Source organism: Amblyomma mixtum, chromosome 3 (assembly GCF_055824585.1).
Source record: "Amblyomma mixtum isolate Tamu chromosome 3, ASM5582458v1, whole genome shotgun sequence".
Classification (NCBI taxonomy): domain Eukaryota; kingdom Metazoa; phylum Arthropoda; class Arachnida; order Ixodida; family Ixodidae; genus Amblyomma; species Amblyomma mixtum.
This window is the reverse complement of record NC_143014.1, coordinates 390,932,569-390,953,449: the sequence shown is the minus strand read 5'-3', so window position 1 is coordinate 390,953,449 and position 20,881 is coordinate 390,932,569. Positions and strand designations below refer to the sequence as shown.

General features: G+C 44.5%; 1 protein-coding gene across 1 annotated transcript; it reads left to right on the top strand.

The window, feature by feature from the left end:
• The first annotated feature begins 508 nt into the window (after positions 1–508).
• Positions 509–14,262, top strand: LOC149357160 (UPAR/Ly6 domain-containing protein bou-like). The gene is made up of 3 exons (XM_089584462.1): positions 509–779; positions 2,344–2,490; positions 8,430–14,262. Exons 1-3 carry the CDS (start codon positions 713–715, stop codon positions 8,642–8,644), a joined length of 429 nt encoding a protein of 142 aa, XP_089440588.1. The 5' UTR covers positions 509–712; the 3' UTR covers positions 8,645–14,262.
• The last annotated feature ends 6,619 nt before the right edge of the window (positions 14,263–20,881 follow it).

Below are 20,881 nucleotides of genomic sequence, written 5' to 3'. Positions count from 1 at the left end.
CGCGCGGTCAGATTTATTTAGATACTGAAATGAACATAACTTCATTAGCTCTCACGCTCATACGGAAAAACAATTTCAATGAAAACATACAGTAAAAAAAAAAGTGAAATCAACAGTTTTGCTCGAGGCGACCATTGGCGGCACGAGGGCCGTAAGTGATAACCGTGATACAGCCATACAGAAAGTAATTTAGCGGTTCAGAGGAAATTGAGAGTAAAACTGTAGTGGTAAAACATAAAAGAGTGCCTGGTCACTAAGGCAACAACAGCAACCTGGTGATCTTCAACAACTCTATGCATCGCACAGCGCTCGGGTCAAGTCAAGTGTACGAGTACACTTTACCTCAAGACCAGTCATGCAGACGGGCACACGGGCGCCTTTTGCGTTTCGCTTTCGCCGCCACCTGAACGCGGCCGCCGCTTATTTGCGCGCACGCGTGACGTCAAGGGCGACATTTTTTGTTTATTTTGCGATTGCTTCGAGCCTGCACAGCCATCCGCAAGGGGACGGAGCAGCGCTAGCGTACGGCGGCGCTTCAGGAGGCGCTGGCGGGCGCTGGCTGTGGTTACCTGTGGAATGCGGTGTCAACAAAAGTTTGAAAGTATTTTCGCGATCGTTTTCATGAACGCGACGTGATACTACCTTACTTGAAAAGCGCTGAGAACTGCTGTGTACTGTATCAAGTGTCCGCCAACGGAGCACTTCTTTGGCGATGGCATCGAGCTGGTGGCTGCTTGTCGCAGCGGTAGCGACGGTTGTGAGTTGCTTCTTGGTGTCGGGTAAGCTCGCGATTTCTCCTCCTTCAGACCTGGTGGTCAGTGCCACGTCCTTTGCCTTGGAACCACAGCGACTGTTTAGAGGCCGCTGTGTAAGCATCTACTGCTCTGCTTGTCACAAGTCGCCACAACGATGCGACCTGCGGGCACGCGGAACCGACGCTACCCATGATCGGTCACACCCTCCTCTGACTAGGCCTCAGATGCGCCAGTCGTTCCCAAAAAGCTCTCCGGATGTAACGGCCACGTAATCTACGAGTGGCTTTTGCATCCAACAGGGAGCTAGGTGCAGCGGAATCCCGCTGGCCTTTTGTGTTCGCTGTAAGCCATCCGCAAGCACTGCCTTTTAGGTTCAGAGCTGTAACGGTCGGTGGACGCTGTAGGCCAGCTTCGCCGCGCGACTTGCAGCTTTCGGGAGGTGTCTGCGCCTCACCACCAGACACTAGCGCTGCTTTATTACGATGCGGTGACAGATGTAGCTTCAACGGCTCGGGTTATATTTACTGACGCCTGCTGCTCCATTTTGCGTTGTGGGATCAGAGAAATGGTGCAGCGCCGGCCATCGCCTCTGGTGTACGCTTCGTGCCACACGCCTGAGTGGCGCGGGCGTCACCAAACAAAGGGCGGCGACCTCCTGCCGATCTGCCCGCGACCGAGGGACGCAGGCCGGCCGGCAATGCGTCGCCGCAGAAAAAGCGGTGGCCCGTCTCATTCTGCATTGGTAGCGTTTACTTACGTCTAGATCGTTCGTTTTGCAGCAGGGAAGGCGTGGTGATCGCGAGCGCCAAAGCGCGCTAAACATTGCGGCACCCTTTAACGAGCGTGTTTCGTGTTTTTCACCGCCACCTGGGTGAGCAGGAGGTTTAAGAGAGCTCAGGCCTACCTCTGTTAGACCTCCTTTTCCTGCACCGCAAACAGTGAGGGGCAAGAACACTGGATTGTTTACTCGCGATTCGACGTCCAGCCAGCTGGAACCTTCACTTGAGTGAAATTCGAAGTATGAGATCATTCTGGCACTGCAGAGCATTGTGCTTGCTTTATGTGTGTTGCTTGGAAGTTGCTGGGCATTGTCGGTGCTGGGCTTCATCGCCCATGTCAGGTTGTAGTACATACTTAGCTTGGAAACAAGAGCATGAAAGCTGCAAACCTCAAGTTGCTGGTCTCACCTTTGCAAAGCTGAGGAGAGAGAACGTAATTTCCTCGCAACCTGGGCGTGCAGCCCAAGGTGGTGCAGTGCACTGCACTGGAAGCTTATGCTGCGTGAGTATTCAGATATTATGCTGGGCCTGTGTTATGTAAACTTTCAGTCTACTTTATATGCATACTTCTGGAGTAGTTTTCTTGTCTGGTTAAAGTCATTTATTCGTTACTAAAGTGGCCGTATGGGCTGGTTGTTACTGCAGTTTTTTTTTTTTTTTCACACAGCAGAACACACTGGCACCAGTGTATGTTTTGTCCTTTTTGATTTGCCTTGTCTTCTGTGCACTTACTGAAAGGTATATGCTGTGTGCAAGCTTTGCTTCAGGAGTGGAGGAAGTCTGGGTGATTGTGCTCGACTGAATTTCAGTGGAGGCCATCTATTGTCACCAGTGTGACTCCAACCAGCACCTGCACTGCTCGGAGCAGTGGGACCACAGCAGTTCACCAGAGCCAGCTAGCTGTGATCACCTGTTCGAGGCCAGCTACTGCGTCAAGGCCACAGGCATGTATGAGGGTGAGTTGGGATCAGCTGTGTGATTGTGTCTGCATTTCATTAGCCCTCCTCCTTTTCTAATTGAAGTTCAGAGCAGTGGAATGCTGAATTTAGTCCAACATGGCTTCTGTTGTATGATTGTGCCCCTGCATAAACAGAAGCACATATCACTGATGCTATGTTAATCCGTGAAGCTTCCTTGGAAGAAATGATTCCTTGTGCACTGAGTGTGGGGGATTTGCATTCTCAAAGCGTAGCGGATCTGCTGATATAGCTCATTTGCTGGTGTGTGGTTTTGTATGTGTGGGCTTTGCCTTTCCTCAATGCAAAGTAAACAAGTTTCCGAAAATATCTGTGACAGTAGGTGACATACATGGTGCATTCTTTCTTGTTAGCTGTTCTGAAAGAGTGACAGTGAGAAGGAAAGCTTTGGCTTTATAGGTTGTAGCCTTTCAGTATTAGTGTCATATGCCCCATCAGATTTCAAGATTTAAGGTAATTTGAACGAAATGAGATTCAGCATATCAAGTGGCATCTGCCCTCATTCTAACTGCCCTACCCTAGGGGCAATGACAATAAAAGATTTCCACCACCCTCATTCAATACTGCATGGTGAAGATTGTCATTCAAGGTTTGGGTTTAGGTTTATTGGGGTTTTAACGTCACAAAGCGACTCAGGCTATGAGGGACGCCGTAGTGGAGGGCTCCGGAAATTTCGACCACCTGGGGTTCTTTAACGTGCACTGACATCGCACAGCACACGGGCCTCTGGAATTTCGCCTCCATCGAAATTCAGACGCCGTGGCTGGGATCGGACCCGCGTCCTTCGGGTCAGCAGCCGAGCGCCATAACCACTGAGCCACCGAGGTGGCATTGTCATTTAAGGATGATGGCGTTGTCAATGAAGATAAAAATATGACATATGACAAGTGAAGTGAAAAACATTCTGGGTTTTTTGCGCAAAAGACACGACACAAAAGAAACGAGGTAGACAGGACAAGCGCTTGTCCTGTCTACCTCGTTTCTTTTGTGTCGTGTCTTTTGCGCAAAAAACCCAGAATGCTTAGGCACCAACTAGCCTGCAAAAACATACTCTCAAGTGAAAAAACATGGCTACAGTGGTTGAAGTTGTAATTTAACGTTAAACATTTGGAGGCACTTTCTATATTCATTTGAAAACAATAATTCAGTTTCACTTTGCTACTTTAGCAGTACCTATCCATCACAAGTCAGGACACAGCATTGTGTGAAGCAAGCAGCACACAATGACTGGGCACAAGAGTGGACGAGGTTGTGCGCTGCTCACTTCACCATGGAAAGGACACCAGCAAGCCCAGTACAGTAAAACCTCGTTAACACATGACATGAGAAGAGGTAGGATGCTGTGCCCATTTGATGAACGGTGACAGCAGCAGCGCTAGTGTACTGACTGAGGAAGACTGCCATGGGCTGTGTGTAGGGGAACAAAAAAGGCATGGACAAGGACAGAGAAGAAGTTTGAGGTAATGAAGCTATTCCTGAAGTAGCTGGCATAAAAGGCCAGCAAGCAGCCTATATAATAAGGGGGGGGGGGGGGGGGGGGGAAATGTAAACAAATTCAAAAGAAATTGGATTCGACTAAAACACAGCCGAACTATGCTTATAGCAGCTTTGTGGCAAAGACTTGACAAATCTGTGCAGGAAAGGCAGAGGGCAGTGAGGCGGGAAACCATTTCTGTCAGCCTGTATTCCGAGGTCATGCTGTACAAGGATATCTGATTAAAGAAAGCGAGCTGCTCAGATTAGCTGTGAAATAGAAGCGCTTATCTGAGCAACCAAGAGCAGGGCCCCGCTGGCAGCTGTGCCAGCTTGTGATGAATGCTTAGACACACAGACCATTCGCCCCTTGCGAAATGAAAGGAGTGCATTGCATTCTGCCCCTGTCCACTCTTGCGGTTATCATTTCGACTCCAATGAGCAGTGGTACCCTGTTTCTGGACACCGTAAGTAGCTTCAAGGTGTTGCATTGAGAGCACGGAATAGGCCAGTGGTGGCGACATCTGTATTTCGTTTTTTGGTCTTTTCTAGCTTATAACTGCTCTCTTTTTCAGTGAGAGTAATTAATCTCTTTGTGAATAGTCTGTCTTCACACTAGCCCTCATCAACGACGGCTCAGCCAGCCATTGTTCAAAACAGCGCTTTGCTGGTTTAACCCAACAAAGCGCTGTTTCGAACGCTGATTGGCATGTCGCTGATGTTTTCTCTCCCTCCCCCCTTATTTTCTGTTTTCACCACTTCAACGTCAATGAGCCGTTTCCTTTGTTTCTGTCCGTGTGGTTCTATTCTTCCAGTACCCCAGAACTGCGCGCTCATCACATGCCGTTCGCTGTCTGTGTGGTGAAGCCTCCACCCACGCGACGGTGCCACTTATGATGGGTGTGATGCAGTGGCGGTAGAGCTCCACTGAGTCTCGCAAGCCACTGCTCAGACTCAGTGGTTATGGCGCTTGGCTGCTGACCCAAAAGATGCGGTTCGACCCTGGCCGCGACGGCTTCATTTCAATGGAGGCGAAGTTCTAGAGGCCCGTGTACTGTGCGATGTCAGTGCACGTTAAAGAACCCCAGGTGGTCGAAATTTCCGGAGCCCTTCACTACAACGTCCTTCATAGCCTGAGTCACTCTGGGATGTCAAACCATCACAAACCAACCCATCCACTGAGTGCACCATGAAGGATGCAGGAGTCTTACAATTTCGGACCACACTTAGCACGCCATAAATCATTGATGAAGACGTGAAAAATAGTCATTGCTGTGCTGTGCTCATCTCAAAACCAGGTAACCATTACCAGGTCTGTCGCCAAATAAATTTAATGTGACACAGGCAGTTCTTTACAATTTTTTTTAGGGGTCATTCGATAATTCGAACAATGTTTTCTAGCTTCTTGGTTCGAATTAATGAGCTTCCACTGTAGTAGGTTGTTTGTTGGCTCTAAGTAAACATATAGTGTGTGTTGTATGAGCTTAGTGTTAAAACATACTTGCTTGATTTTTTTTGTATGGTTTCTAGAGATACTAGATGGGAGTAGCTATTTCGCTAAAGGCTTATAAAAAAAAAAGACAAATTTTTTTTTTTTTTCCTGTGTTACAGTTAGTATTGCATTTTTATTTAACTCCCAAAAACACTTGCTGGTATAAGTTGAGTGCGAAAGCACTACTTCACAAGGTCTAACCAGCTCACCGAGTTTGTGCAAAGCTTGACCTTGCAGTTGACCTTGGAAAAACAGTATAGCAACATTCCATGCAGAAATAAAATAAATATTGCCGCGACTAGGTTTCGAGCCCGGGGTGGCGCGAACAGATCAGCTTCGCTGGCCACTGCACGAGAGCACTATGCTATCACTGCAATCGATCACGCCTCGTGTTAAACTGCAACACTCTCTCGCGCTGTGCACTCCACATCGTCGCCTTCATCAACTTCCATCTGCGGTGCGAAGATATCAGATCAGCTTCACCTCGATCAGAGCTTAACCGGAGTCTAGTATTGTCGCCAGACATGCCGACGACCCAGCAAAGCAAAACCACATTAGCCAACCAGGCGAACCACATGCTTTTGTATGTCTACTTGGTTCAACTGCGTTAAGACTACCATTTTTCTTTTCTGATTTAGACCAATCCTAAAAACTTGCATTTTGTTGCGAGTCTCTCCAGAAAGTACTAGTGGCTGTGCTGTACATTTTGGGTGTGTTTTGTCGTGTCCATATCAGTACGTAATAACCTGCGTCAAGCTGTGTGGCAAATGGCAGCAGAACAGTGAAGGACACTGCTAATAATGCTACATGTGGCCTTCGAATATTCTACCCTAAATCCGATCGCAAAAGCAGAAATATGTCGATTCAAGACTTATGGGCCATTGTTTGTTCTCGTCACGCGAGGAATGATTTCCCAATCTTGCAGCTGAGTTTTTGTAGCATCATGCCATCAGAACGAAGGAAGTTGTTGAACCAAAGCCGTTTTAGCATAAGCATAGCCTGGAGTACCTCATTCCTTCATGTGGCATGCTGGATCTGCTAGTTTCTCTATTGTCCAATGTGGATGTCGACAAGGTGTTTTCGAAGTGTGAGCTGCAGTTGAGGACAACACAAAGATAGAAAAGTATGTTTGTGTATATCATAAGTTGTAAACAGCCATGTAATGCTTTTTGGCACTAGTTTATTTCATTTCATTTATTGTTTCCTTAAAGGCCCGAAGGCATTACTACTTAAGTTTAATGAAGCTTCTTGTAGCAGTTCGGCAGGTTTTTGTCGGAAGGCAGTTACAGGGAGCTTGAAACAAAAAGCTGCCAGCTTTGTTTATTGCAAAACCAATTCTGCAATAGTTTAATTTCCTGAGGAAACAAAAGTAAACGCCAAAAGACTCCCTTCAATTATGCCCAAAAATAAACTCTGAAAGGGGGGTAGGGGGAATGCTGAACCTTACTTACAGGTTACTGGCTGCAGCTCAGGTGCTTAAAGGGACATTGAGGACAGCTCCAGTTATTGTTCAAGTAAAAATCGATTCCCGGCTCTTTTTGGGTATGCTAGCATTTGTCCGGCAGCAAGTTTAATTTGTGTCTGAGAAAACTTAAATTTAAAAATTTTCCCTCTACTCAATTTAAACCCTCAATGTCGACACCAATAAGGAATGGTTGCCGCCACTTTGAAATTAACGGCGGGAGGGTGGTGTACTGTAGCCCCTGGGATCGGTGCATAAAATTTGGTGTTGATGCATGTAATTTACTTTTGAAATCTGCTGGCAATGGCGACACCTGTATTTCATTTTTTGGTGTCGGTATCTTTATCATCGTCTTTATCACCTCTCGATGCGGGCCAACTTCTGTTTTGTCCTCAGTGCCCCTATAATGTAGTAGATAGCAGTTGCCACAGCCAGCACCCATCTTTCCTTCCATTTTGATTTTGTTTTAGTTCGAATAAACCGCTACTACCACTTGTGCAATGCTTGATTTTGCGGTTGGCTTGCTGGGGAGTAAGCATATGGCTCAGGGTCAAATGCCGATGAATTTGGTACACTCATTCGAACCTAACGGTCTTAGCAGTCAATTTGAGTGGCATTAAACTTGCACACAGGGCCATTAACCCTTTCAGGCGCCATTTTTCGTTTTGACTGAAATCAATTATTTTTTCACCTAAGTAGTATATTCAGGCCTCAAGAAAGGGAATTTGTTAGTTTTCGAACGTGAAAGACAAGCAGGTAAGGTTTTACAATGATGCGGAGAATTCCGCACAAAGTGTCAGATTTATTAGAAATAATAACATCGAAATGCTCTCGTGTGTCAGGTAAACACCGTAGGGATCGTGGAACCGCTTTGTGTTTCGAAGATCCACATTACGCTCGAAATTGAGCAAAAACAATCGATGTTTTCACCCGTGGCAAAATCTGCCTGCACAAAAACGGCAGACAAAGTGCTACCTAGCTCACTCTTATGTGAAATATTATTTACTGAATTCGCTACATGGTACAAAAAAGCAACTTATTTGCAACAAGAAGGGTGCTCAACTGGATAGAAATAGTGAAATCAGTGTTAAGTGCTCCAGTTTCTCAGAAAAAGCTGTATGTTTGCCGCTTACACAATTAAGTACAAAGTGCCTGAAAGGGTTAAAAGTGCCTTTCCCTTACGTCTTCAGATTGTAAATGCAGGGGCGAGCTTTCAGGCAAGGTTGTTCTGCTGGAGGGTCTTGCACGCTATAGTACAGAGTTGTACAACCTTTCACATTCCATTATGAGTTTTTTTTTCTTTTCTAATTCATTTAAAGTCTTTCAAGAAAGTGGCCAGTTTGCAACTGATGCAACTCTTTGTGAACCATGTAACTAATGCGCTTCAGTGTGAGCAGTTGACGATAGCAATTGAAGGTCAGAGCGCATACCTGGACTGCCCTACTGACTTCAAGTAAGCATTCCTTCGCATTCTTTTTGTGGCACTCGCAGGTCGCATTGGCACATTTCGGTTCTGTTCGTCACGTGATCGAGGTCATTACTGTGACTATGTGCAACGGCCTGGAGACGATCGAGAGTACCGTGCCTGCATCTACACGTGCAGTGGGGACGGCTGCAATGCTTCGGTGGCACTCGAGCCCTGGACTGGCAGCATAGCCCTAATGCTGCTCGTAGTCATTGCCAGGGCAGCGGCCGTGGTCCTCTGAGGGCGCTGCTGTCCCAAGGTGCTTGTGTGTGGTGTGATGACGGCTGACTTCGTGCAACGGTGGCGTGCAGGAGCCACTTTCAAGTCGTGATGCGTGCACCTTAAGGAGGCAAAAAGTGCAGCTCACATCAAAAGATGACTTGAATCTCCGCGTGCTACGTGATTCAAGGTTGGAGCTGCTCCGGAAGGACTTTCCTTCTCGGGCCGTTTGGTTGTGCTGCGCGGTATTGATGCGGAAGCGCTCGCTTCTTTCCTGGGAAGCTTGTCACATTTTGTAGGCTTAATTGCAAGTGCTGTCTATGAAATTTTGTGCTGCATGTAGTCTTGCTTCTCAGCAGGGATGAATTTGCAATCTCACCTTGGAAGTGGGAGTTGCATGTTGAAAAGATACTTCTTCATCGATGAAGTGCAGATCCGTCCAGTTTTAGCTCATGGGGACATGCATCCCTCCCCCTTAAGGCCCATTTGGGGCTTTGAATCTCAAAGTTCATTACACATCATTGTGTGTCAGCTACATCTGTTTTGGAAATCTGGAGTAATTGTTTCAGATTCTGAAGTTGTGAATTGTGCTGTCAGATCTTTTGTCTGGCTACAAAGTAGTGTTTTGAGGATTTTTTAGAAAAAAAAAACAGCTTTGAAATGCTGGGCTTTGAATCTCAAAGTTCATTATGTATCATTGCGTGTCAGCTACTCTCTGTTTGTGGAAATCTGGAGTAGGTAATTATTTCAGATTCTGAAGTTGTGAATTATGCTGTCAGATCTTTTGTCTGGCTACAAAGTAGTGTTTTGATGATTTTTTAGAAAAAAAAACAACAACTTTGAAATGCTTTTTGATAATGTGACACTCAGCATGGCAGTTTTAGCTTCCAAACCCTGGCATGGAATCTCAAATGTTATGTGACTTTGTGTGCCAGGTGCATTTTTTCCTGGAACCAGGAGGGATTACTGTATTTCGACCTCCTCTAATTTTTCAGTTATGCAGTTGGATCTTTTGTCTGGCTGCATATTACTGGTTTTTAAAGTTTTAAAGGAAGTAGATTGTTGGTATTTTTATTTTTTAGCCTGAATGTGGCATTTTGTTTTGCTCCCCACCTTTCCTAAAAATTTAAACATTGGCAGCTTCACAATCCAGTGATTCATCATGGCAGCATGAAGTACATTTCACTGATCCCTTTCTTGCCATTATGATGCACACACATTTTGGGTGTAGTTGACTGCTAGACATCATTAATGCATTGTACTTTTTATTGTGACTATTTCACTGCCAAGATAAGTGGTGTCAAGCGTCAACGAGTCAGTTTCAGTAGAATGCTGTCAACCACGCTCCCTCGGTTGCAATGTTTATTCACAGAGCTAATATGTTCTTTTTCTGTGTGTATGTGTTTATGTGCAGGCTTTTAACTTTGCTGTTTCGATTAGTAAACGCCAATCAACATTCACCTGTAAAGTTTTTTGGAATTGTTTAAAACCAAACAGCCCCACTTTTGGGGCCCTTTTGGTCTTGATAAGAGCCTCATATCGTTCACAAATCTCTTGTACGTGTGCTGAGTGTGTCGGGCAAAAACGGGCTTGTTTAACTCCTTTTGGTGCACTTTGGTGACACAATAGGGGATATTCAAAATTCCGCAAGTGCGCTTTCCCGCATAACAATGTTGTCCCAAACAAGGTGGCTGACCATGCGTTTCCAGCTGAAACAAAGCAAGTAAGACTGGTTTTTTTGTTTGATTCTTCCAAAATACGTTTCTTACATTCTATCCACACCTATAGCGCCTGTCCTGTAGCCCACGTAGTTCTTTTATAGCGAAGTCGGCCATCTTGTTTGGGGCAACGTAGTTATGTGGGAAAGCACACTTGCGGAATTTTGAATATCCCCTGTTGCGTAGTGCTTGTGTGAGTAACAGTGTGTGGGAGGTTGTTAGTTTGCTGTAACTTGTGGAACATTGCAGAGGCTGATTCAAGAAACTTGGGGGGACCAGGGCTTTTGCTTTGTTGCCGTTCGCGGTTGGGAAAAGTTGGTGCAGAACGTCCGAGCAAAGGAAATCAACACATACAATGCTGCTGCTGGGTCCAGCAGTTGGGGCCACTGCACATGCTCAGACTTGAGTCCTGCAATCCATTATGCGTCTCCGCTACGCTAAATCTCTTCATCTTTTGCAGCCTTCATGTACTAGGTTGGCCCACGATTTTCTGGGCTATCTGGGATGGGATTTGCCATCTTTGGTACCCGATGATGTTCTACTCAGGGGACTTGCCTTATTGGGGAATTTTCAGAACAAAATTCGTCAAAAAGGGAATCGGTAAAGAGTTTTCAGGGAATTTTACAAACCTAAATTTTCCCTTTCTTTTTTTTCCCAAATTGCAGGCTTTTCCAAACTGCCGCGGGGAAAAGAGGCCAGAAATAGGGATTTTTTGGGTCTAATTACAGTATGGAACATCACTGTTGGTACCAGTGCACGAAGGATGCTGGGAAAGTTTCCCCTCTTGTGCTCTAACCTTCTACAGTAGAATTGCGATGATACGAGCACGCTTGATTCGAATTTCCGGATGGTATGAATTGGCAGATTTCTGTGGCTGCAGTGTACCATGCACAATGTGCAGAATTTCGGATATTGCAACGCACTGCCGCTCCACTATAAATGATACGAATGCGCAGGCACTAAGTGCTGCCCGTACAGCGCCAACCAGCATGAGTGTTAGTTGTGAGCTACACACCACGAGCAGTAAGTGGAGGTGCAGTCCGCACATGGCCCACACATCGCCAACGACGTGAGTGAGCATGTGTGCGTGGCCGTGCGTAAATCCCATCAGCCATGAACAGATATGCGTGAATGCAGTTCCCGTGCATCTGCATGCGGTTTTCGCTCATTTTTGGTGATACAAAATGTAAGCGGTGGTGTGGAAAGGTGTTGCATTCAAATACAGGTTTCCCAGTATGTTTCACTTTTTGGGTTGGTCTGCGTCAGCAGTGTTCGTTGTCGAAGAATCTGTGTGGCTGTTGACACTGATGACCCTGTGCATTGGTGACCTTTTTGTCAGTCGTGAGACACATACCCTTCAGATGTTTCTCATCATCATCATCATCATCAGCCTGACTACACCCACTGCAGGGCAAAGGCCTCTCCCATGTCTCTCCAATTAACCCTGTCCTTTGTCAGTTGCCGCCACTGTATCCCCGCAAACTTCTTAATCTCATCCGCCCACCTAACTTTCTGCCGTCCCCTGCTATGTTTGCTTTCTTTTGGAATCCACTCCGTTACCCTTAAGGACCAGCGGTTATCTTGCCTTCGCATTACATGCCCTGCCCAAGCCCACTTCTTCCTCTTGATTTCAACTAAGATGTCATTAACCCGCGTTTGTTCCCTCACCCACTCCGCCTGCTTTCGATCTCTTAACGTTACACCTATCATTTTCCTTTCCATAGCTCGCTGCGTTGTCCTTAACTTAAGCTGAACCCTCTTTGTTAGCCTCCACGTTTCTGCCCCATAGGGACAATCACAAGTACAATGGTTCAATGTCCAGAGCTATTAAGTGTTACAGTAAGGCTAAACAGGTCCCATCCAGGAGTGTATAACTACATAATAATGCTCTGCTCAGGAAAAAAAAAATAAATCCAAACTTTTGTTTCAATTCAACTTCTTTCAGTTCCTTCACTTAATGGAAAAGAAACAGCCCAGGATGCAAAGATTGTTGGACTGGACTGGTAGAATGGCTTTTCTTAACCCTTTTGGCCCTGATGTCCTTGAATGAAGATAAATAGTATTTTTTCTGAAGCCTTGTTTATATTCATGACAGTTGCTCGGATACTTTGGTGCTCTTTGTTATGCTTTAAATTGATGAAGATGGTACACAACACAAATCAAGGGTGTCATGAGATGTGTGTAGTCTAGCATTTTCTACTTGCTTTGTAGATTTTCTAAATCTTTTGTTGATTTTTTTAAACTTTATTGGGGACAGTAACCATATTAAATTTTTGCGATGGAAGTGATCATAAATCTGCTACGCCGTTTTTAACATGTGTTCATACAAGGACATCGGGGCTTGGCCATAAAATTTTTAGCCTTTCATTTAAAGGGACACTAGAGGGGAATATTAAGGTTAGTGTGATGGCATGCTATACAGATTATTGCTTAAAAACACTGCAAATGTCTTATCTGCATGAACGGTGACCATGTTACTTGCAAAATTGCAAATGAAGTTCACAATTTTTGCCATTCTTTGTCCCGCTCTAAACGTTGGGATGGTTTGTTATTTTCACGATGTAACCAGCCCTGGTCATGTCATTTTTATGGCGCATGTTCACTGAAGCTCTTGGTAGTATCAAAGGTGCCATTTCTGAAGAGCAGTAATGCCAGAAACACTTGATATTGTGGTGCAAAAAAAAAAAAGGAAAAGAAAGCCCCTGGAGCCTTGGCTCTGCTGTCACGTTTTCAGCCAGGCTGGATCGGACAGTGAGCAGAACCTTCCGGCCACGTTGAGAGAGGGTGATGACTAAACTGGTCCGCAATTCAGAAAATTGTTTTCTGAATACAGTCGCATTGTAATGGCAAGTGAATAAAGAAACTCTTACTCTGTTGGGTGCCGCTTTTAGCTAACATGTGGAGTAGATGATGTCAAGGTAGGAAGAGAAGTGGAAAGACACATTCACAGAAGTAGTACAAGAAAAAGGCAAAAACTGCGAAAACTGAATTTCTTTGCATTCAGCAAGTGTAGTGTGCTCAGCAATTAACACCATCTGCCACGCTAACAATAGAGGAATGCTATAATGTTCCCCACTGCACCGACAGAAGATGTCCAGCTTTTCCATGTGGTCACTGGTGGATGATGTTTGGTATGGCTGAACTGACCACAGCCAAGTAGCAGCTAGAGTGTAAGCTCAAACGCTATGCCAGGAAACTTGGGCTGAATTGGCAGAATCAATTACAGCTCAGTCCTTGAGGAAATCAAAAAGAGGGGAAAAAAAACTGCTTCAAGGCTCTCCAAGCCCACAGTTTCTGCCATCAGGTTAATAGAGACGCGATTTTTGTCACAACTGTTGTGTGGACCGAGCAGCATGGGTGAAAGATCATATGCCAGTATCATGACTATGGCAACCACTTCCTCGTATGAGGACATGGCCCCACTGTCCGTTACCAGTGCATGCGCCTGGTATCATTGTTTTTTGGTTACCTGGCTGCTAAAAATGCTGAATAAGCCAGTAAAAGAATTCCATGGTAGTCGACAAAAATTCAGGGCTGAAAGGGTTCAAACTTGGTTACCGAGGTGAATACAGCTTGAATTGCCATGAAAAACACGAAGTATGCATATGCAGCTAGAGGACATCTTTTCATGCATGCATGCATAGCTAGGTCACCACTGTGGCATTGCTCTCTTTTGATTCGTGCATGCTAACTAGCAATAACTATTAGTGATGCTTTTATCTATTGTCATGGCCCACACCCAAGACTGAAGGGGCACCTCCTCATTCACTGCAGTGCTGCGTGGCCGGAATGAGACCCCAGAGTGGTGATGTCATTCTGTCATGACAGTGTCAATTCCACAGTGCCTACCTTGTACAGCTGCCACTGGGAAATATGCGCCGATTTTTTTTTCAAGAATAAACAGTAGAATATTGGAAGCCTCCTTACATCTTGCGTCTCTTTCTGATGTGCTTGGTTGGGGTGTGTGGTATTGGCTTTCTGTGCGGATGTGAATACTGTGCTTCTGTGCCTTCTTTGTATCTTGGTTATTCCTTTTTGTGTGTTCAGAGTGTGCAACTCTGTTTTATACAGCAGTTGGTGCGTCCATTTGCAGTAGACTGGAATGGATCGCTCTGTCTGGGCAGACTCCAGCATTGCGCACAATGCTAATACAAGCAGGTGTGGAATACATAGTGTGTATGATTTGCATTTGAAAAGGTGTAGCATTTTGTTGGCGTAGTCAGATGCTCAAAATTTATTTTCTGGGAAGTTTGCTAATGATGGTATTCATTTAGGTGATGCGTGTCGCAGTGTATACAGAAATAATTACTAACCACTTATTGCCGATGCTTTAGGTGTTAGTGGCTATATTTTGGGCTCGCTGAATGAATTGAGCTACCAAACCTTTCTGACGTACTGTCTGGCATTACGCAACCTATGGGCAAGGTGTCCGGACTTGATCAGACAGGCATGGTTTTGCTGCATCCTAAGGGTTTGAAGTTAATAAATTTCGCTTCATAGCTCCTGCTGGTCACCTGTAAGATGAACAGCTTGTGAGGGACGTAGGTGTGCATATAGTTGAAAGAAAAAGTACAAGCTGAACTCTCAACCTGCATTCATTTAGTGTTACCAGGAAACAAAAAACTGATTGCTTGGTGGTTGAAATAACTACTTCTATAAGTGCCATTAGATGATACCAGTATTCAGCTGACATAATTCATAATGGTTGTCTGCAGTCCTGCTTTGAAGCAGACATTGGAAAGAGTCTTACGAGTTTGAGACCAATTTTAATGCATGCTTGGCATTCTGGTTTCAGACAGTGGATATGAATGCAGAGTCCATCCTTTCGTTTACAGATGTTTTCTTTGCAGTGTAGTAATGGTTAAGAAAGTGATCCAGTAGCCCAGAAACTCATTTTAGACATTTTGGTGGTGGAGCGGCAGGCGAAAGTTTGCACCAACATTTGACACCTCTCAGAAAATCGGCTTTTGCGTGTGGCTGGCATACAACACCATGCCTTGCTGCTCCGCTTGGGTACTACATCTAAAGATTTTCATATTTGTTACTGTCATTGTGCTTGTAATCTCCCTCTGGCTGGTTTTGTGCATTGTGAAACAACTAACACCCAACATATTTGATGCTGAACTGACAAGCTTCTTTCCCATCAGTGTTCATGGTCATCCATTGGTGTGTTTGAATGCACTAGATTTAACAACAAAAGAAAAAGTAAGCTGGCATTGCATTGATCTCATCTTTCATGTCCTTTATGGGGAAAAGGTAAGCTGACTCTGGGTAGTTAGTAACTGTTTTTCACAACTCATCTCCACATATGTCTGTCCATTCAATTTCAAAGCTTTCAACTCACGACTATGTAAAAAATATTGCTCATTTTGTTACCTTTGTGAAAATTGTAAAATTTAGTGTTTTCTGTTGGCTTTTTTAATGAACATTAGCCAAGGGATGCATTCAGAGCGGGGGAGTACGACGTCTTTTCAGTTGCTCTGCTTCTTCATCTAGTGTTGTGTAGTGCATCTGAGTGGTGTATAAACAGGACCCTTCATTCTCGGTATTTTATTTTTTTCCTGAAACAGAGGAGGGGATGAAATTTGGGCAATATCACTTTGTGCTCAAATTCAGGTACAAATCGAGTTATTCAACAAAGCGTTCCATAATACTAGGTTTTACGGGTAATTTTTTGCAGCAAAAGACAATATGCTCGTTTTTGTATGGGGCATAAAATTCTATAATCATGTTTTGCTTTTGTAAAGTCTACGGAAGTGGCAGGTTGCATTGAAAACTTTACCGAATCAGATATTTCATCTCTCATTGCCATCTCTTGTGCGGCACTTTCATGTGTGCAAGACCTGCGTGCCTTTTGTCTGTACACGGTGAACACATTAAGCCTTGGTGCAGGACATCATTAGCCTTGGTAGTGCTTGATACAATAATGTCAAGGAGACATCGGGTCACCATCCATGTTTTGGACTCTTGCTTCTAAAACATACTTTGCAGATTTGTGCTCAGATTAAGCTGCGTCATGAATAACAAAAATTAAGAGGTATAAGAGCATCACTAATGTAAAAGAACACTCTGGAATGACTGCATAATATTCACTAATTTTCATGCAGTATCTTCAGCTTTGTGCATGGGAAAACCATGTTCTCTAAAAGATGCATTTTCGGGTAGAAATTGGGTTTTACTCAAAAACAGGAGTCCATATGTACACACTTGCCGATGAACTGTCCGTAGGCTTATGCTGCACTTTTGTGTTTTTCAGTTCTGGGGGGTGGTTAAAGGCTCGGACATTAAAGGTGCAATTGCCGAACAGAAAGCTGGGCAGGGTTAATTAGTTCAAATGAGTGAAACCAACAGGGCATCCTTTGACAAAGCTTTCTGGATGTCTCTTTGCAGCATTTAAAATTTTGGCGATCATTTCAAACGCTGGTTATCCTTATTTTGGCAACCTGCGCCTGTCATACTGGTGACATTATACTTACTGCGCATTTAAAGAATGAACCGTCGTTAATCTGCATTCATGTCCAAAATGCATATTGTTCAGGACGTCATTCTGAACCATCAAGTGGTAATGTGGATTCCTGCTTGTGTGTAAGTGTGAATGTACCAACTTGTAATTGGTGAACTTCTGCCATTCTATGTGTGGAAAAAGAATCACTCGCCAAGGTCATGGAACAAATAACTTGAAAACACTGATGAAACATTGAACAAGGCACCCGTAATGGTGCTGAAATGTCGGGTTTTAATGTTTTGTCTTCAATGACCTTGGCGAGGGGTTGTTTTTCCACATGCAGAATGAATTTCCCCCACCAGTCTGGTTTCCGTCGAACTGTGAACGTTCTCTAGCCATACTTTTCTGCCATCGGCTGTCCGGTTTTGCGACAGTAATCTGGCAATAGCAATCGATGCAATAGCATGGCTACAGGAGGGGGCATCAAGGTTTGCATAAAGTGTACCAGCTGAGAAAACTGGATTTTTTTGCCTAGTTTTCTCGTTTTCGTGCAATGCAGGTGTTTGTTGAATCTGCAATAGCAAATACTAGCCAAGTCATTGAGCTTAAGAAATTCATCCTACTTCCTGATGTATGGACACATTAAGGGGCATTGTATTATTGTGCCATAGCAAAGCCTGGCAGGTCTTGAGATGTGATGCCTGCATTGGTATGCAGCTCAGTTTATAATAAATTATGGGGCTGTTCTCCATATTGTGTCACATAGGATGGAATTTGTGAAAAGAACAAGAGTGCCAAACAGTGTTGGGTGTACCAAATTGTATTGCATTGAGCAGATAGCTACTTCGCAAGTTTTAATTCATTTTTTCATACATGCAACGTCACTGTGTAGCTCACAAAGTTGGCAGTTTTTATTACCTTTTTTTCTGTTCTACGCAAGTTCCCCCTCATCTTTTCATTTTGTACTGGCACTATAGTACACTGATGTGTAGTGGGCCTTTGCTGCCACTTTTATATGGCAGAAAACAATGCTTGCTAAGGGGAATGTTTGTGCGCAGGTATTTTATTCACGGACTGTCATGTGCCGAAATGACCACCATTAAAGGGACGCTGACAACCAATTGAAGTTGGCTTGCATCAGTAGAATACTGCATTCTAAGGACAAAGACACCAGCCTAACTGAAAACTGAACTAGAAAAGGAAAAAAAAAAAAAAACTAAATACAGACATCGCTGCCGCCGGCCGTTTTCTCGACCAAATGGTGTGGCGCAAAGACGTTTGTGAGTGTAGACCCCTGAGTCTTGCCCACAATGAAGACAGTGCAGAGGGCGGAAAGAAAGAAACACTGTCTGTGCTTCTTCCTTTTGGCTTTGTTTCTTGTGTTTTTGCTGTTCGTGACTTGGAAGCACCTTCTGTACTTTTTTTTTCCCCGGTTTCTTGCATTTGTGCATCTTGTACAGTCTGGTACAGCAAGGAGCTCCACTATGAAAGGGAACACATTATCCACGTTCAGCCAACTATTAGTACTATCGCGCTCAATATGAGTTGCAACGTGCGGTCATCGACCGGGGCTCGTTCCGTGGTGTGCCTCCTCCAAACAGTCGCTCGGAATTCTGGGAGAAACTTTTTCCTGAGCGGGGGTGCTGTTGTTTCCTGGAAGAGCAGTTTCTCCCAGAATTACGAGCGACTGTTTGGAGGAGGCACACCACGGAACGAGACCAGGTCGATGACCGTGCGTTGCAACTCATATTGAGCGCGATAGTACATAAAGCACACCCATTCTTTTGTTCTAAATAGTTCTCGACGGATGGTGCCTGTGAGGCATTTTGAGCTTTGCTGCGGAAGTGAGAATAGCATTCACTCTTTTTGAGCAAATTCACTGTTCCCCTTCGTATTGGTGCTACCTTTGCATGCTGTTTTTCTTGCCTTTGTGTGTGAGCACTGGGCTGGCCCAATTTTGCATGCTGCTTTTTTCACTGTGCTTATTCAGAACCTTAAAGGTGACAAAAAGTGCTTGGCAAATGTGAGTGTTAGAAGGAGCATATAATGTTCCTTTACAGAGGATTGTTCTTTCACCCATGCTCATAGATGACCATTACAAGCGATGACAGCACTTGCAAGGTCTGTGTAGTCTGTGCTTTGCAGTTCGAGCCTATGCTGCCCATGTTTAATGGACCCAGCCAAGTCCACTCGAAACATTGTAAAGAAAAGAGTAGTATTGCGCGAATGGGACGGGACAGGAGAACGAGGAACACAGACTGCTACACAGGTGCAGCCTGTATTGTCGTTTGTGTTCCTCGTTCTGTCCTGTCCCATTCGCGCAGTACCACTGTTTTCTGCAATGAACCAACTAGCCCGCAAGAACGTTCTACATTGTAAAGACGTTGTGCTTTTTGGTTTTGTCCACAGAATATTGTTTCTCCGGTGTTCATTGTGTCATTTTAGACCGACTTTGAATCTGCTAAATTACAAAACGGGAGATTGTGGTTGTTTAGCCGGTTTATGCAGTCTTGTAGTTTGTCTTGACTTTAGCAGGGTAGATTTCACTTATGCTGCATATTTAGTGCTCAGAATGACATCTTTTTGTGCAGCGAAATCGCCACATTTGTCCAAGGCATCTTGCTCATGAAGTAGCAGACTGCAGCATACATAAGAGGTGCAGTATGCTGGAGTGTGTGTGAATCTTTCTAGAGGATGTCTTTTTTTCCTTTTTTTTGTGTGTGTGTTTCTCTGATTGCTGTTATATTTTGGGCCCTAATGCCTTAGCTGTGCTGAATAACGGCAGCAATTCATAATGACTGTAGTGGGCTGGAACACTTTTGTTTGACCACAGTTTGAATTTCCTGGAGTTGAAAATAATGGCTGATGATTTTCAGTGTTTATTTCTTATTCAGAAATTGGCGAACTTTTTGTGTGGTCTCTCATAAATGCTGTACATACGCTGCGATAACTGTGAAACAAAGCTACAAAAAAGGAGACAGTGTAAGAGGCTTGGTGTGGTGCTTGTCTGTGGTCTCTTTTGTATCTGCGTCATCCACTGTGCAGCACCAGCTGGCCAGCAGTGACTGCCATTAACAGAACCACTTGTGTGTAAAGGTGCAACACTGTATCGCATAGGCGCTGCCAGTGTCTGTCAAACTGCTCTGTAAATTTTAGTGCTTTTGGCAGTTCCAATATTCTCTTCAGACGTCTGTGGCACTGCCATCTCCACCGTTGGTCTTGTAACTGAAAAAAAAAACCTGTAATGAAAAGCAGCCTGCTATTTGAACCTGAAGAAACAAACTGTTCACTTTTCTAAGTAATTAAAATGCACTTTTAAACACGATGTCAGGGTCTGTATGAGTCTGGCAACACTGAGATTGTGGTGGCTGCTGCATTTTCTTAATCGTGCTATGTTTTGCTTCTGCAGAATAAATTTTGCAAGTTTGGGGATTGGTTTGTAGCTATGCCGCTTTGATTGCTACTTTTCCGCACGTTGGCATGCTTGAGCTACCACCTCTCTAAGGCCATTGAAACCTCAGTAAAGTTCGTGACAGGCCAGTTGATTTGTGAGGCTAGTAGCTTGAGGGTTGTTGGAGCCACCTGAGTAGCAGTGCTGGTTGTTGAGTTGATTCTGTATTGGTTCGACGGGGGATCAGATTGTAGTTAAATTGGTAATTTCTCTCGCTGAGTATGTTCGTTCAGTGTAGCTGTTTGCCTGAATCCTGATCATGACCTTTTAGCTCTTAAGTTTTGTGTGGGTTTCAAATTAGCTGTCATGTTTCACATTTTAGAGCAGTCTGTGTGGTACGTATTCTTGATTCTGACATTCTGAGGTAAATAGTGCAGAAATTGAGATGAGGGACATAGGCGAAAGAATCTCAATGAGCCAGTCCTTTGTATTTGTTTCTGCACTGTTCACCTCAGGATACATAACCAACAAGTCCTGTCACTGTAGTAAATCTGGCAAGAAGGATTTCTCTAAAACTGCTCCCATAGCATCCTTAAAGGGGCCCAGAAACACAATCTTAGTTAACTGTTTTGCCTGTTGATTGCATACAGTGCGTTATAATGGTGTTATTAGCGTCGGTAATACCGCATACATTCCGTTTTTTTA

Excerpts from the sequence above, each read along its gene's own strand:
- LOC149357160 (XM_089584462.1), top strand. The coding sequence starts at position 713 with ATGGCATCGAGCTGGTGGCTGCTTGTCGCAGCGGTAGCGACGGTTGTG. Across the intron at positions 780-2,343 it reads GAGTTGCTTCTTGGTGTCGG|TGGAGGCCATCTATTGTCAC; the intron begins GTAAGCTCGCGA and ends ACTGAATTTCAG. Across the intron at positions 2,491-8,429 it reads GGCCACAGGCATGTATGAGG|GTCGCATTGGCACATTTCGG; the intron begins GTGAGTTGGGAT and ends TGGCACTCGCAG.